This window comes from Primulina tabacum, chromosome 7 (genome assembly GCF_025594145.1).
Source record: "Primulina tabacum isolate GXHZ01 chromosome 7, ASM2559414v2, whole genome shotgun sequence".
Classification (NCBI taxonomy): Eukaryota; Viridiplantae; Streptophyta; class Magnoliopsida; order Lamiales; family Gesneriaceae; genus Primulina; species Primulina tabacum.
Genome location: NC_134556.1, coordinates 305,493 through 323,191, shown reverse-complemented (window position 1 = coordinate 323,191; position 17,699 = coordinate 305,493). Strand labels below are relative to the sequence as shown.

The window sequence follows — 17,699 nt, the reverse complement described above, 5'->3', positions numbered from 1 at the left end:
AAATTTTGAAAACCAACATAGTTGAGAAGTCACACGAGAATGATCATAACTCACTCATCTCTTGTCCAAAAATTATTAATTTACTGTCAAATCAATTATATCGAAAAGTACTACATTTTATATGTTGAAAGTATTTCCAGAAATCTGACCGAAAATTCGCAGGATTCGAAATGACAGCAGATTCAGGTTTGGAGATCTAAAAATCGTTTAAACATAATAGTTTTATCAGTCATACAAAAATGATCATAACTCACTCATTTCTTGTCCAGAAATCACGATTTACTGTCAAATCGAAGATATCGAAAAGTACTACGTTTTATCTGTTGAAAACGTTTCTAGAAAATCGACCAAAAAAAGTACAGTATACGAAATGACAGCAACATCTGGTTTTGAGATCTAAAAACTTTCAAGAATCGTTCCAAATGTTTTTGCTCAAACTTTTGCATAACAAACATGTATTTTTACACACAATAAACATCAAAACATATACTATGACAAGATCGATGCAAAAACAAAAGAATATACATGCCTTTGATCTTTAAAACTCACGATACGGCGGATAACGACGTGAGGGAGTGCGAGACTCGATCTGGGACGATTTGCGGCACAATGTTTGCTCGAAGAACCAGCACAAATCTTCAAGAATTATGCAAGGGAGAGATGGCTGCTGAAATAACCTAAGAACCCTAAGTTTTTCTCTTCCTAAAAGAGTGAATGCAAGGTGTGTGAATTGTGTGTGCTGATGGTGTGTGTAAAAAGAGTGTAAGTGTGTGTGAGTGTTTGAAACATGTGTGTGTGAGTGATTAATTAGGGGAAATATTTTGCTTAATTAAATAATTAAATGCTAATTGACATGAACTTTACTAAAATCCCCTAATTTAAAAAAAATAAAATACACGTGAAAAACTTAAAAAGTTAAAATCTTAAAATCACATAATAAATTAAATTAGGCTTTAAAAAAATGCTTAAATTTTCATAATTCTTTTAAAATACCCAATTTCATGACTTGAAATAAAATATCACATTTCTCAAAATTGCCTAAATCGTCGCTGGTCTCTTTTCCCAATCCCGCGTCTAATATTCGTCTGAAACATAAAACTCAAGAAAACATTTTAACATGCATCAAATAAACATATAATATTTTAAAATAATACTAATAATAAATCATGCATCGCTAAAAATCATTTTAGAATTAAATAAATAATTTTAACCATTAAATAAATACATGGGTTTTACGTGTACTAATTTTGGGCTCTACATTCACCGCTCACCTTGGGTGTGGATATTCTATGTGATCTAACGAAACAATAGTGCATGAAATCTGTAGCCAGGATGTGAGATGTACATTAGGGAAAGAGTTCCCTAGTTGTGTATGCGATGACACTATGAATATTTCATTATTGTATCATGTAGCTATCAAATTAATATGCAACTCTCGATGAATCAATGGTTGCAGATTCGATCATGATATATGAGATGAAGGAACCGTACTGTACGTTAATCATAACCGACTGGTTCTTGCAGGCACTATCAGTGATAATCATGGGGCGATGCTACTAGACGCTCTTAGGATGATTCGATGGATTTAATCAGAAAATGGTTTCTGACATTCTCATGATCAAATGTTGGTGCATGGAATGTAGAAAATTTGGTGTAATCCCGAATAAAGGAAATTGTCCTGAATCACAAAGAGTTGTGAACACACGGCTAGTTGTATCCCTGAACCATTGAGGGTCACACAAGCACAGGCTTACTTGTTCCCGTTGAGATAATAAATTCAATAAGTTGAATTTATAATAAATATATTTGATATGATCAATCGATAAGATTATAAATAAAGTTTATAAAAGCTTATAGAAATTTTTGAGAGCATGACTGTTAAAACAGTCAAAGGGAGTGCATCTGCCTTATTTAGACATTGGTGATCTCAAAATTGAATTGTGCATCATAATAACAAACAAGTTGAAATTGTCACATCGATGATATTGGATCGTCGATCGGGATCATGATGAGATTAATATAATAAGATCATAGATCATGGGCTTGTAAGAGTATAAGTTTATCATGCTAATTTATTAAAGTTCAAATGGACTTTAATAATTAAATTTTATTTTAATTGAATTAAAATATGACACATTATGTTTTTATAAAATATGGTATTGATTTATGTAATATGAAAATATTCATGATGTCATAATTTAAAAAAACTTGCACACAAACAAAATAATGTATATGTATATTTTCGAAATATGCATCTCCATCGGCAATTTTTTTGCCTCAAAAATTCTTTAACTAATTTTTGTTTTCTTGATCTCAAATAAAAAATATCTTCTACGCTTTCTAGTGCAAGTTAGAAGGGAAATAAATATTCCAGTCGTGGATCTGATTCGAAGATCGAAAAAAGTTCGTAGAGAAATTCGAAAAGAGCTATATCCGCCAACATCGAAATAGTTGGAACCGAATGAATTAATTCATGAAAGGTATAACTTCTAACACCCTATGAATGTTTATGTTTAATTTAAATCATACGAGTGTCAAAATATTTTGTTAGTCAAAATAAATTTTTTTCGATTTGGATACGAAAAAACGGTATCCCAATAGTACCCCCACTAGACTACGTAAGACCGCCGACACACCATGAATGCCCAAACGCTCGAGATAATAAGGAAACCCTAGCCGCCTCACTACAACCTCTCGTCCTTCAACGTACACAACCAAGTCTCGACTCTAGCTTAGTGACACCATACTCCTCGACATGTACAGCCCCCTAGGACCTTTACTCCGCAGCCTCTTGGACCATGGTACAAAACCTGAGATGGTAAGCAAAACATGCGGATTTCAAGACAAACGGAATGCATAAACGTTATAACACGCAAGGACCGAGAAATATTCATACATGGCACACATATCAGCATATATACAAATGAATGGTGAGAAAAAAAAGATACCTGGCGTGCCTTAACATATACGTGCTCGAAAAATTGAAGGCCTTTGCGAAGAATGCGCACTGGAGAGGCGGGAAAGAATTTTTCTTTAAAACTTTAGAGAAAACCGATGGTGGCTGCTGATTTTCGAAGGTGGAGGCTGATGAATGAGAGAGTGGGGCGGCCAAGGATGTGTATTAGGTTTAGGGTTTGATTAGGACATGTTTAAGTAGAAAATTTGTGCACTAATGGGCCCTAATTAAAATTTGAATGGATTAAAAGGGTTTTTGGCACCACTAAGCACTAAAATAAACTCATCAAGCCCAATAACACTCTCGAAAAATATTTTGTTTGGGTACGTTTTTGAAAATATTGCACGAACTCTCACATTGTCCTCCGAATCGACAAAATTTGGTATAAAATACAGCTAGGCGAGTAAAAATACCCAACCAAGGCCTATTTTCAAAATTCACACTTAAATACACCTTAAATTCAATAATTAAAATTAAATATTCAATAAAAATATTTTTATAATTATCTCGGTCTCCGTTACTCGTACGAGAGCGAAATACAAATTAAAACCCTAATGCATGAAACTTTAGAATACCCATGCAATGACACCTAACCATGCAATGTTAATGCATTAAATGCATAAAAATCATTAAATACATATTTAAGTAAAACCCTAGATTGCATGCAGTCAGGTTACGTAGTTCGAATTTCTTAGACCTTACATTTTTGTTCACTGTTGTTGAAAAGATGAAAAGAGAAGCATTCACAACTCCAAAAACTGGTCACCTTCCAGGAACTACTCAACAAACGGATTAACTTTATGCACACAAGCCTATCAAAGAATATTGATATTGTGGAAAATCAGTTAGCTGAAGTATCCGCTTAAGTCAGTTCAACATTCCTCCTATTTTTCAAGGTGGCGGGTGTTGACAAAAAGATGGAAGAGCAAAAGAAGACAAGAGACTAGCAAGAAGAGCAGTGATTCAGACAGTTCAACTTATAAAGGGCCAGCTGACAAGAAAGCCAAGAAATGAACAGTGTCCAGCATCAGTTATACGGTCTAAAGAGTGTATATATTTTGTAACTTTTTATTTTGAAACATTTGTACGAATCTGTACTTACCTATTTCAAAATTAATGAAAAGTTCATTCTTGCTTATGTACGAATCTGTACATTTCAGAAGAATTATTTTATCTATAAATGAGTTCAGAAAACCGAAGTTAGTTAATTATTAAGAAAATATTAATCAGATAAACAGTTTAGAATTCTAAATTTTGTTAAACACCGTAAAGGGAGAAATTGTTGGAATTTATAAGTTTCAAAGTTTGAAAAACTCATCAGTAACCGAACAAAAGACATGAACTGAACAAGTAACTGAACTGAAAGAACGTAACTAATCTCAGAATTGAAGGAGAGTTATCGGACTGAAATGAACCAAAAACTAAAGTTAATAAACTTAAGATATCATAAGTATTAATAAATCTTAAACTGATGAATCGGAAATTGACAAACAGATTGGATATCAGAACTGAAGACCAGAACTGATATAGCTAAACTGTATCAAACAAACTGAACTGATAAGCAGAATGTTCAAACTGAAAAAGCAGTTAAACTGATATAGACCAGCTGAACTGATCAGTCAACTAGTTTGACTTCTAATCAGTTTGCGACGTCATCAGCTACAATTTTGAATCTCAGCAGACAAACTGACACTCCGTACAAAAGTAAAACAGATTATTCATAACAATCTGTTACATCATACCTCTGTCAGAAAAAAGATTGTCTACATAGACTAAAAGACGACTCAACAGACATAATTAATTAATGCATTCATTGTGACTGTTGAGATCGAAAACTATATATATTTGAATAGTCCAGTTGTGAAGAGGTTAACGATCAAGTTAATCAGTAACAACTAATCAGTTTTTCAGTCAGTTGCGATTTACTTTCAAACTTCAATTCAGCTTGCAAATCGCGATCTCTAGCTCACAACTCATTGATACATCTGTAGCATTCAAACTACTCATTCGAGCTATTCAGTTATCAACTGATAAATTTTGTAAGAAAAACTAAGAGTTTCAGTTTGACAATATTTAAATCCAAACTGAAGTGAATTATTACAGATTCATTGTAAATAATCAAAATCTTAGTGAATTCATATAATTGAGATAGAAAGGGTGACGTAGGACCATTTGAAGTCTCTGAACATCCATAAAAATATTCATGTGCTTTATTTTTTTCATTCAATTATCACAATATGCTAGCCATAATATTCAATATATTTTTCAGTTTATTTCTGTACTATTATTAATCAACTGATTGATATAAACATAAAGATTTCAGTTCTTCAAAAAACTGATTCATATTCAAAAAGGAATCAAAAAACTGAAGTGTCTATTCAACCATCTCTCTGAACATTTCATCTATATTAACCGATCTTAACAATATTTATTTGCTATTATTTGACAAACCAAGCAGCAATTAATTTCTATATAAGTTGAGATTAATATAATTATAATACTTGATTTGATTTTCGAATGTACACTCTTCATTTGAACGATACTTTATTTAAATTATATTAAAACTTGATATTATATGATTGTTAGCGATAAAAACCCTACAATAACTTTATGTCATTAGGCAACCTCTATAGATATAACAATACCACTATTAAAAAAAGAGCTTGAGAATGATTTTGCAAAATTTTAAATGAAATAGAGAACTTAAACTAATTTTTGATGAGAAAAGCAAAATCTAAATGAAACTACGTTTGGAGATATATTTGAAATTCGTCCTTGTATGTTTACTCAACTTCTATTTGAGAGGCGTATTTTTGTCAAATCCAGTTAATGTGATCATACCTACCAACGAAACACACACACAATAAATCCAATACACAAATTTCATCAATTTTATTAAAGTCATAATAAACATAAAATCCTAACATCGTATTTCATCATTGTTTCAATTTTTTATACCCATGTTATACATCCCCTCATTCATCTAATCCTACAAACCAATCGACTCCTCAGCATAGTAAGAATCCTGTTAACATATACCAGACAACGGGGTGGGGAGGATCTCATATTCGTTGGAAATAAATTTATGTTTCAAAACACAAAAATAACAAACATAATAGCCGACAAAGAATTTCATACTCTAGCTAGAACATAATAACTTCAATATGCAACTAAAGTGTACAGTGCCTATACGAATCCCAGATCATGTAGACATACATTACAAAACAGACGAAACAAAGTTTCACTGAGAAATGACACAAAACCACCATCAAGAATTCTAGGGATATACAAACCTCGGTCATCATCAAGTACATGTTTCAGCTTCCATTTCTAATCCTTTGACGGCACATCTGGATCAATGTCTTTTTGAATGGATGATACCTTCACGTCCCCAGCTTGTTGCTGCAGCTGCATAGAGGGTTGTGGTGGCGGCTGCTGCTGCTGAAATTGGTGCATCTGGTGCTGTTGAAACTGATTCTGCTGCTTCTGGGAATGTAATTGGAGCTGCTGTAATTGTTGAGCTGTTAATAATGCATGCACAGCTTGGTTGTTGCTATAGTAAGGTTTTTCGGTTCCATAGGTTGATGCAGGAAAATTCATCATAGGTCCACCATTTGGAATTGTTTGACCTGTCAGCACCTTAAGATGCTGAATCTCCTCCTTCAGGGCATCATTTAATGCTGGGTTTTGGGTATAAAAGACAATAATCAGCATCAAGCTAAAAATTCTGGATCGTGAATAGATTTGGGCATGCATAGGAGATTTTAAAATGCGACTTGAATCAAGGTTCCTTTGCAGTTAAGAGGTTCTGAAACATACCATCTTGCAACTGCACTTGCTGTTCCATTGTTTGTAACCGCAGTTTGAGCTCACTGTTTTCTACCGTAAGACCATGAGTATCACTCTGTTGATTATAAATCAGAAGTGAACATGATGTGTACACATCTTGGTATAAAGTAGTTGGTAAAAGTGGGAGGAACATAAATTTATCATACAGGAAATAAAACATAAACACAAATGCCACCGCCTTTCTCCTTTTCTTAGCAGAGGCTAGACCTGGCAACAGGCCCGGGCCTAGGGTTCGAAAATCCCGATCCTTAACCATAACTGTCTATAATGGTTTCGGCCCGGGTTCTGAACTCGGCGGTTCGGGTCCAGGTGAAAACCTTTTTTTTTTTAAATAAAAAACTTTTTAAATTTCAAGAATAACAAAAAAAATATTGGAATTTACATGCTTAATGAATGGAAATTAACCGAGTCGAAAACTCCGAACGATATCACTGGGGTTCGAACCCGGACTCAAACTGAGCAAAGAAGCTGCCTGGACAACGTGATCCGCGCTAGGGTAGCCATTTTTGGCCGCCCTAGCGTGGAGTTCGACCCGTCTGACCTGGCAGGTCGACGGGTTTTTGACCCCAAAAGCGTAACCGAAACGCCTTCATTCGGTTATGGTAACGGTTTTGGGTCAAACTTGTTGACCTGGTTGACCGGCCCACTGGACCCGGTCCGTGGCTAGGTCAAGCAGAGGCAAATAAACAATAAACTTGCTCGTCAAGTATGCCAAATCATTCAGGTTTGTCGGATGAGAGGAAGTTAGAAGGTTTTCACCACAAAGAGCAGGCATACAGCTCTACGTGCATGGTTTGCTAAACTCCAATAAATTAAAGAGCTAGGCTCAACACAAAAACCGATTCTTCGATGTCAGCAACTCAATGTTTAAATTCACCCATTTTTTTTATTCTGATTCATTTACTTGCTTTCATTTCATGGGAGGATTCTGCAGCAAAGGAAAACGTAAAAATCACCTGCAATAAGGTCAACTGCGCAGACAAGGAAGTTGCTTCAGTTTGCAAAGTTAGAACTTTCCTTTCAAGCTCAGAAATATATCTCATCTTCCGTTCTTTTGACCTCGCTGCTGACTGCCTATTTGCCCAAATCCTATCAGAAGCCAGAAAAAAGGCAGAAGTTAACAAAAAAATAAAATTAAAGTTTCTGACACCTTTTTTTCAAGAAAATATTTGAAGTAAATGTATATATACTAGATTACAACATAATTTTGGGAATATAAATGGGTAGTTTTGGATTGGTTACATTGAAGGAATTAAAACGCAGCAGCAATAATCTAAATTCAGTTTCAATTTTTAGAAATAAAAATTGTTGTGTGCAATTTGTAATAAGCGACTGCAGTTCCTGTTAATCATCTAAGTTGCATACGTATAAAAATAAAACAGCAATTTTCAATTTATAATTTGTCAAAGTCGCAAGCTTGTTACAAAGATTAGTTGTGCACATGTATACAAGAAACGAAAGAAGAAAATGAAAATATACATGAACTTTTGAAATTCGCAACATGCATGAGAAGACTCTTAATTGTTATATAATTATGTAACCATGCAAGATAAATAAAACTTGCGAGTCGTGCACACGCAATAAGTGTGATCCGTAAAAAAAGATGGGAAGCATTTTGGGGAAACCTAAAATTTATCATGGCCTCAATGTTAGAGTAGATGCCCAATGAGTCAACTTGTGGCTTAGACTTTATTAACTCTCATTAAAAACAATCTTTATTTTAATAATATTTTACTATTTTATCTAATTATGACATTTACTCTATTTTTATACTCATTCAAGTTACATATATAAAGTCTTTGAATATATAATAGGTATCATAAGATCTGCCTATCAAGGTAAGATAATGAAAATCATTAGAAAATGAACCATACATTTTAAACAGGTTCTTAAAATAAGAATAATAGTCGCTTGATCTTGATACTAGAATCTGTGATGTAAACGTCATGTTTCACTGGTAAGGACATGGTGATGTCCATTGATACATATTGGTGATAATTTGATGATTCACTGAACAACTCTCCCTCGGTCTATCCAAGTGGTTATCGTTTATCGAGTGGAATAGTATACGGTTATGGGTTGTACACCATTAATCCTTACAACCAAGAAAACGTAGAGACTCTATGTACTAGCATTCACTTTGATCTGTTTACCGACTCTATTGAGGGTCGTCAGGTGGCGAGCTTGGTTGTAGTTTCGAAATACGTAGGAGCAAATGCATTGTAGTTGGGAACTTACCGTTTGCCTACAGGTGAAGATATCTTATGTAATCTGATGATTTAATAGTACAAGAAATCTCTGGCTAGAGTAAGACTGTGCATTTTGGAAAGGTGATTCCTCAGTTACACATATAATGTCATTATTATTACTCAAAGATACATCACATCGTTATTGAATTTATATACAATGGTAGTTGATTCGATCGATATATATGAGCTGAAGGGACCGTACTGTATGCTAACAATAACTTTAGGTTCTTGCACGCGCTATCACCAATACCTAGGGGATCATGGGCGACGCTATCAGAAGCTCTTCCTATGATCCGATGGGTGCAATTAGAAATGAGTTATGACATTTTTGATCAAGGTGTTGATGAAAAGAATGAGACTAATTAGGGTAAGATAGGATAAGCCTGAATAAGAATAAATGTTATTCTGAATCACATGGAGATGTGAACCCACAGCTAGCTGCATCTCTAAACCATTGAGGGTTATACAAGTATCGGATTATGTGTTCCCGTTGACATACTCAAGTTCAAAGAGTTGAATTTGACGACTATAGTTTGATGAAATTCAAGCATAATACTTTGAAAGGAGTTCATAAGATGATTCCATCGGGATGGAAGAAATGGAAGTTAGCTTAACTGCTAATTAGTGGGTTATGATTTATCGTGTAGTATAGTCTACGGTTATGGGTTGTACACCATTAATCTTTACCCCCGGGACAACGTAGAGATTCTACGTTCTAGCATGCACTTTGATCCGTTTACCGACTCCATTGAGGGTCATCAGGTGGCGAGCTTGGTTGTAGTTTCGAAATACATAGAAACAAATGCATTGTAGTTGGGAATTCACTGTTTGCCTACGGGTGAAGATATCTTATATAATCTGACGAGTTAATATTACGAGAAATCTCTGGCTAGAGTAAGACTGTGTATTTTGGAAAGGTGTTTCTTCAGTTACACATATCATGTCACTATATTACTCAAAAGATACATCACATCGTTAACGAATTTACATACAATGGTAGTTGAGTTGATCGATACATCACAGGCGCTATCAACGATACCTAAGGGATCATGGGCGATGCTACCAGGTGCTCTTACTATGATCTGATGGGTGCAATCAGAAATGAGTTATGACATTCTTGATCAAGGTGTTGATAAAAAGAATGAGGACAAATTAGGGTAAGCCTGAATAAGAAAAAATGTTATTCTGAACCACATGGAGTTGTGAACCCACAGCTAGCTGCATCTCCAAACCATTGAGAGTCACACAAGTATCGGATTCTGTGTTCCCGTTGACATAGTCAAGTTCAAGAAATTGAATTTGACGACTATAGTTTGATGAAAATCAAACATAATACTTTTAAAGAAGTTCAGAAGGTGATTCCATCGGGATGGAAGAAATGGAAGTTAGCTTAACTGTTAATTAAGTAAAGAGAGTGAAACTGCCTGTTTTGGTGAAGAAGTTCACAAAACTGGCAGCTGCCAAAACATAAATCTGTGAAATTTTCAGTTCTCATTATACTTACAAGATTTGTATACTTGATACATCGGCGTCATATCATCAATCGGGGTTATAATGATTTGAAATTTACTAATTAAATATTAGTATTACTAGTAGAAACTATTAATGTGTACAAAATTCTTATGAAATATTATAGAGAGGCCTAGAATTAATTAACTACTATATATGTATATATATATATATATACACACACATATATCACGCATTATCAAAAGTTGATTAATACATAATATAATAATATAAAAATTTAATTAATGAAAATTAAGAGTGCTGAGGACACTGGGATTAGGAATCCTACATAGGACTTGTGTATTTTAATAAATATATTATCAAATGTTAAGAACATATAACACACAACACAAGACATAGCAAAATACTCATCGAAACCTCTCGGCCAACAGAAAATTTTTTTTAAAAAAAAATTTCGGCCGTGTGCTTCCGCTGCCGCACCGACTTCGGATTTTTGAAATTGTGTTGCATAGCCTCAACGTAGAAATTGTTTGAGATTTCTAATACAATCTAAACAAGGAACAAAGTCTCCGATTGTAGAGTTAATTTGACGATCAAAGGAAAGAAATCCTTTTGAAGGGATATATAGGAAAAACTATCTCCGCTAAAAAACCGGAATAGTTTAGATTTTAGAACCAGTGTTATATATGCAAAGGTAACAATTCTAAACATCATATGGATGTTTAAATTCATAAGATGTCCAAAGAACATTTCGAACGTCAAAACAAAAATTTTAAACTTCCATAGATGCCTTGAGTGCAAAAAAAGGGTACTCCAGCACTCAACCTGTTGATATAGGGTGCCCATGTATTATTAATAGTAATAGATAAAATAACAAATAAATAAATAAAAAACAAAACATAAATCATATACATTCAATTTTTAATTTCAAAACTACGGATGCAGATTCCTGATAACCACCACTTCCAGTTTCTGTCAACCTAACGCTGACATGCCTATGGCGACCAACTTATAATTGGTATTCAAGTTCATGTAGAAGCACCAAAAGTCGACCCATTGTCATGGGGGAAATTTCTTCAATATCAGGCACCTGATGGTTTTTTAGAAGACAAATTTGGCACATCCCCATGTTTTCTACTTATTTTAAAAGATTTACATGATGATGCATAATGATCTGCCAAGCTATGCCCCCTTAAAAAGCCATAATCCTTAATAAAGATATTTTTGTTAATGTTCGTCAATTTTCATAAAGTTCAGTCCGACCTACAAACATTTTTACGGAGATAACCAATACAAAGGTTCATATATTTTCCACTGGACAGCATGACAAAAGCCACTGAAACTGAAAACACGAATGATAGAGATATGTTATGCAAGTGTTAAAACGTACAGGGATGCAGGTGTGAAGATTAGATACAGCATCTAACTGTCTAAGACCAGCTATACTCGTAAAATGTTTCTATTCTTAACGTAAAAAAAAAGACCACTTGGTAGTTACAGCGGTATAGTTGAATATCATGTTATGTTTTGGACAGCTATCATAAAGGCACCATATTCCATCAGATAGCATTGAGATTTGATGATAAACATGCCCATAACACCAGTTTGACAAAGATAGAACAAAAATATTCAAAAAGAAAAACATATGCAAAGCAACCATAATGACCAAAAACTATGGTAATGGAACATAAGAATGACTACTGAACTAAGCAAAGAAGATTACACGTTACAGAAACATAATCCAGGATAATAACACATTGGTTCACATCAAAAGAAAGTAAAACCAAAAATCAACAGGATAATCTATATACAAATACAGATGAGAAACAAGTCAAAAGACCACATATGTAAATGATAATTCAGATTAAAAGTTATTAGCTATAAAACATGGTGGTTAACGAGGAAACTCATTCAATCCCGTGGCCACAAACCGATAAATATTGTTACAAAACTGCATTAACCAATGTCAATTGCCCACAACCATAAATTAGAATTAAATGAGAATAAACAAAAAAATGAATAAAACCAGATTTCACCCTGCAGATCATTATTGCAAGATATTGAGTCCATAATTTGTCTTAAAACTCTCAACTACATCAAGAAGACTCGTGGAAGTCAACAACAAACTCAAGAATTCAATGCCTTAACAGTTAAAGTAATAGATCAATATAGAAATAAGGACCAGAAGAACTACCAGAGTTCCATAAACATAATATTTAACTTAAAATGTTACCTCTTAGCGCGCTTAGGGTCAATAAGAGCAAGCTCAGCAAGCTTAGCGGCAGACAAGGATTTCTTGGTCTCAGCAGAAGATGGATCATCGGAACCTGACACAAGCATCTCTTGCTTGATAGTGATTGAACCATCCATGGACTGGCTATGTTGATGCCTAATTCTTGGCTTCTCAGTGAAAGATGGAGCCAGATTATCAGTTAATGTTGTGGTCCCAGATGGCGCAACAGATTCTGCAGCTGACAAAACAGACGATTCACCCATTTGGAATTCAGAAGTTGCGGAGGTCGAATTCAAATTATCCATATCAAAATACATGGAGAGCATGTCCTCCTCAGTTTCATCAGAAAATGATTGTCCACCGAATCCACCCACGATTCCTAAATCACTATCAAAGCTTATATCATCTGGAAGGGTGAGAATCTCTGAATGAGCTCGTCGGTGGCCAAGATTCTTAGGTGGGTTGTCGGGCATCCTACTTATATCTTGACTGAATAGGTTTGAATCAGTTCCCATGCCCAGACAAAAATGGCCCTGGTCTGAAAAACTACCTGGGCCCAGCGGAGGCAAATTTGATGATCCCGATATCTCTGACTTCGAACTCCCTACCTGCGGAGAGAAGACAGAATACCTCCCTGACGGAGGTAGTAAACTGCCACTACCGTGGTGAGACTTGTCCTTGTCCATTTGTCAGGAACTCCAAATTCTACAGGCTCCAAAACACAGTTGAAAACAAGACCGCTCAAACATACATTCAAGCACAACCAAAATGACAACAATAATCTAAAAATTAATCTAAAAAACTTGAAACTATCTACAAATGAATCCTCCCTTTCTAAAAATCATTCAAATGGGCATTTCAATATGAAAAGGGATCAGACACAAAATTTAGAATCTGCCCATGATTTACGCACAATAAATAATAAAAAAGCAAACAAAACCCTAATTTAAAGCTCAAAATACAGCATCCACACCACATACACAACAAGAATTCAAGATTGCAAGTAGAACAGAGCAATGATTTTTAAAAATAAAAAAATCTCCACGCAAAAAAATTAAAACCAAACAAAAAACCCAGAAAAATGGAAGAAGAAAGCATACCAGTACAAAGGAAGAATCTTTTCACCTACCCAGAATTGAGATCTCGAAATGGAGAAAATAGAAAGATTTTTACAGCTATTTCACAAGCAAATCACATTGGGTGGATAAAGGGTCGGAGACATTTGGAAGCTTCACGCACAAGATTACTGAGATTCGTTGAATGCAAAATATTTATTGCCTTTATGCTTTCCATTCATCATTCAAAAATTATTATTAAAAACTATTTGATTAGTTCTCTTGTCAAGGTACGACGAATTTTTATCATAGGTCAACTCTACATATATTCATAATAAAAAAATAATATTTTTAAAATTAAAAGTAATACTTTTTCATGTATGATCCAAATAATAGATCTGTCTAATAAAATACGACCCGTGAGATCGACTCACACAAGTTTTTGCCAAATTATTTCTATCAATATTTTTTACTTCTAGCTTTCTAATTTATTTAATGGAAAATTGATCTTAAATCCCTAAACCCAAACTTATCTTTGTCATAACTCCGTACACCCCATAAACTTTGCCCAAACTCCCTAAAAAGTTTGAAGTTGGCAAAAATATCATTACATATTTTAATGATCGATTTTATTGGGTAAATGGTATCAGAGCCTAGGTAAAATTATTTCAAACTTACAAATTTATTATTACGAAGTAATTAAATGTTTGATGAGGAGAATTTTCTCAATTAACATAAATATGAATCCATGTTCAAGATTAATTATTTACGGGATTTATTCCAGAACTCTGGAATATTTGAAACAAAAAGATCTAACTAATGTTAGATATCAAGAAGAAACTTATCAGAATCCTAAGGTAACTTATGATTCAAAATAACATATTCTTAGAAATAGTATTTGATTTCTTAAACTCTCTGAAGATCTTAGAGAATTTAAAAAAAGGTACAAAATTATGGCAATATGGTGTATTATGTACCACAAAATGTGGAGAAAATCCTTGAAAACTAGGAAGAAATTCTTAGAATATTAAAGGATATTCGAACAAGTCAAATCCTAGAACAACAAACAAGTTCTAGTAAGAGAACTTCAGAAGAAAGGTTACCACCATCCTTTGGTACTGAACCCTTGTTACATCAACAAGGGAATGCCAAAGTAGTGTCAAAACATTTAACTGAAGAATAAAATATGATCAATTTAATTAAATCTGTCTCAGAAAGAAATTAATATGATGAAAACTGAAACATCTGCTTATTCGTTTTGCTTAAAAAGTACTAGAAAATTTTATTTTATTTTTCTTACATATATGTAAATACTTTGAAAATATCTTGTACCATTTTAAAAATAAACACTCAACTAACATTTCAAGATCAAAGGAAAATATTTTAAATCGTAAAATCGACAACGTTTACCAAACCTAAAAAACAATAAATATGAAAAGTATAGTCCATATTAAACCTCTCAAAAAACCACTCATAAATAAATCGTCGTAAAAATATTCTTAACATTAGTGCGGAAAACTAGCGTCGGTCCTCGGGTTATGTGCACCTTCAGTCCAGTTAGATCAACCATCAATATCTCCATCATTTTCATAATCACCTGCATCAATCAGACCTAGTGAGTCTAAAGACTCAACACATCATATTCTTGATAACGAGTAATACATATATAGATCACATACAACAGTGAAAAATACTTGTACTTTCAAATAACATTTTCATAATAATGCATAAACTTTAAACATAAACATTTTCATAAATATTTTCATATCAACATATTCATATTAACGTATTCGTGTTTGTTGAATTCAGATCGTGATTGTGACTCGTATTCATATTCCTATTGGGCGATGGATCCATCTATAAAACAACAGTACTGGGCGGCGGGACACCAGCAATACTTTCACCGATCAACTTGGGCCTTAGCAACGTATTAATATATTAACGTATTCGTATCCGTATCCAGGAAAATACGATCGTCGGGCTTCCTACTAGGACCATAAATCTCACGATATCTCCAAAATATCATCGTATCAGTCACAATCCTTTCACGTCCTTCAACATGTCGTATTTCCATCACTTAATAAAAACGTGCATATAATATCGTTTATTTTTAAACCAAGCATGCAACATATCTTTTAAATGTCCAAATTAAGCCATAAAAATTCATAATTTAACATATAAAAATTCATAAACATTTAAAATAATCATATTAGCATATAAAACAGCATTTAGAGCACTGCCATGACGTTTACTAATTTTCAGGTGTAAAATGATCGTTTTACTCCTACCAGCATAATTTTTTGTATTTATCGAAACGACATCCTAAATCATTCCAAACTTAACATATAACCTTAAAACACTCCTATAAATATTCCTTAGGCTTAAAACTTAGCTTTTGGATAGATTTACCTTATTCGTTTTTAAACTTAGGCGTACTTCTCGGTTTTGACTCGTGTATGGACTAGAAACTTAACCAAATTTTATCAAACTTGAACCAAAGCTTAACAACACCTAACTAAACCATATTCTACCCAAATCAAGCCCATTAAGTCACTTGAACACGTCTAGGAAGCTACTGAATTTTTCTGCACCAAGAGTTCTAGTCCTAATATGATTCGAACCTAGGCTAATTTCGACTCAAGTCCTTAACCACCATGTCCAGCCTCTACCCAACCATCCTAGGACCTAGAACAAACCCATGACATGCTGCTGGACCAAACCTACCAGCCCCAAACACGCCTAGCCCTTCAACCGTATCCTAGGACTCTAAAACATACAATTTTCGTTCATAATGGAGTCCTATATTTTCCAGCCTTTAAACATACATCTAGGGACCCTTAAACATGTGGAAAAACATCCCTTCAAGTGTCCCTACCATGGCAGCCCTTTTGTGCATCATTATGAAGAGTTTTTAAAAAAGAAAACTCTAGTTTTATGAATAATAAGCCACAAAAACGAAAATACAAGGTAGTGTTTCATATTTTTCATGCAAACATGCATCAAACATGTAATATAGTGTGATAGATGAGAAAAAATAAGATTAAGGCACGTCTTTGCCTGTAAAACGCACGAATTATCGTTGACGATTTGAAGAACGGCGACGAGGAACGACGACTTGAAAACTCTAGCAAACTTTATGCTTTTTCCTTCTTGCTCTTGTGCATGAATTTGATGTTTTTTATTGGGGAGAGTTTGTAAATTGTTGAGGTCTGGGGCGTGGGGTGGTATGGGGTTTAGGGTGGGTTTTTAGTTTAAATATTGCTTAAAATCCTAATTAAACTCTAATTGCTAGCTTAGGCCAATTAACCATGTTAATTAGACCCATTTAGCCCATTAGTATTTAATTAAAAATATTAAAATAATTTTGCTTAAATAAGTTTATGAATTTATTAGCCTGGTTGCCAAAACGTTTGTATTTTTGTTGAAAAACCAACACCGATAGAAATTACGTCCCAGCGTATAAAATCACATCAAAAACTCCTTGTTTACAAAAATAAGAAAAAGCATCACCCTTAATTTAAATAATTAAAAACAATTATTCAATAAAAACTATTTTCTATTTTTCAACCCGGTCTCCGTTCCTCGATCGCAACTCGAATAACCTTTAAAAATATATTTTAATTCAATCATGTAGAAAAATATATTTTAAACATGTCAACATGCACAACATAATTAATTTATACAATTAAAACAATTAATTGAAATACACAATGAATTTAATAATTGCATGCTTGTGGTTTACGTGGAACTTCAAATTTTCGGGGCGTCACAAAAACTTTAGAAGAGATTGGTCTCGAGGATCTACAAGATCTTGCAAAATCATTTGCAAATCTCGAAGTCGTAGATCTGAAGATGAACACAACGGGAGGTGAACAACCTTCTATAAT

At 33.9% G+C, this 17,699-nt stretch overlaps 1 protein-coding gene across 2 annotated transcripts; it reads right to left on the bottom strand.

Moving 5' to 3' along the window:
* Positions 1-6,027: 6,027 nt before the first annotated feature.
* LOC142551069 (putative transcription factor PosF21) lies at positions 6,028-14,071 on the bottom strand. 2 transcript variants are annotated; one of them, XM_075660111.1, is made up of 5 exons: positions 13,887-14,071; positions 12,758-13,462; positions 7,762-7,894; positions 6,776-6,860; positions 6,028-6,636 (listed from the first exon to the last, which is right to left on the bottom strand). In XM_075660111.1, exons 2-5 carry the CDS (start codon positions 13,441-13,443, stop codon positions 6,287-6,289), a joined length of 1,254 nt encoding a protein of 417 aa, XP_075516226.1. In that variant the 5' UTR covers positions 13,444-13,462; positions 13,887-14,071; the 3' UTR covers positions 6,028-6,286. The 2 variants fall into 2 exon arrangements, with proteins under 2 accessions (XP_075516226.1, XP_075516225.1); XM_075660110.1 differs by having other exon boundaries at positions 13,858-14,061.
* Positions 14,072-17,699: the final 3,628 nt, after the last annotated feature.

Bases quoted from the DNA above. Each gene is read 5' to 3' on its own strand.
- LOC142551069 (XM_075660111.1), bottom strand. From the start codon at position 13,443: ATGGACAAGGACAAGTCTCACCACGGTAGTGGCAGTTTACTACCTCCG. The intron at 7,895-12,757 runs GTAACATTTTAA...GGCTTCTGATAG, and splicing joins GACCCTAAGCGCGCTAAGAG to GATTTGGGCAAATAGGCAGT. The intron at 6,637-6,775 runs GTATGTTTCAGA...CCCAAAACCCAG, and splicing joins GCAAGTGCAGTTGCAAGATG to CATTAAATGATGCCCTGAAG.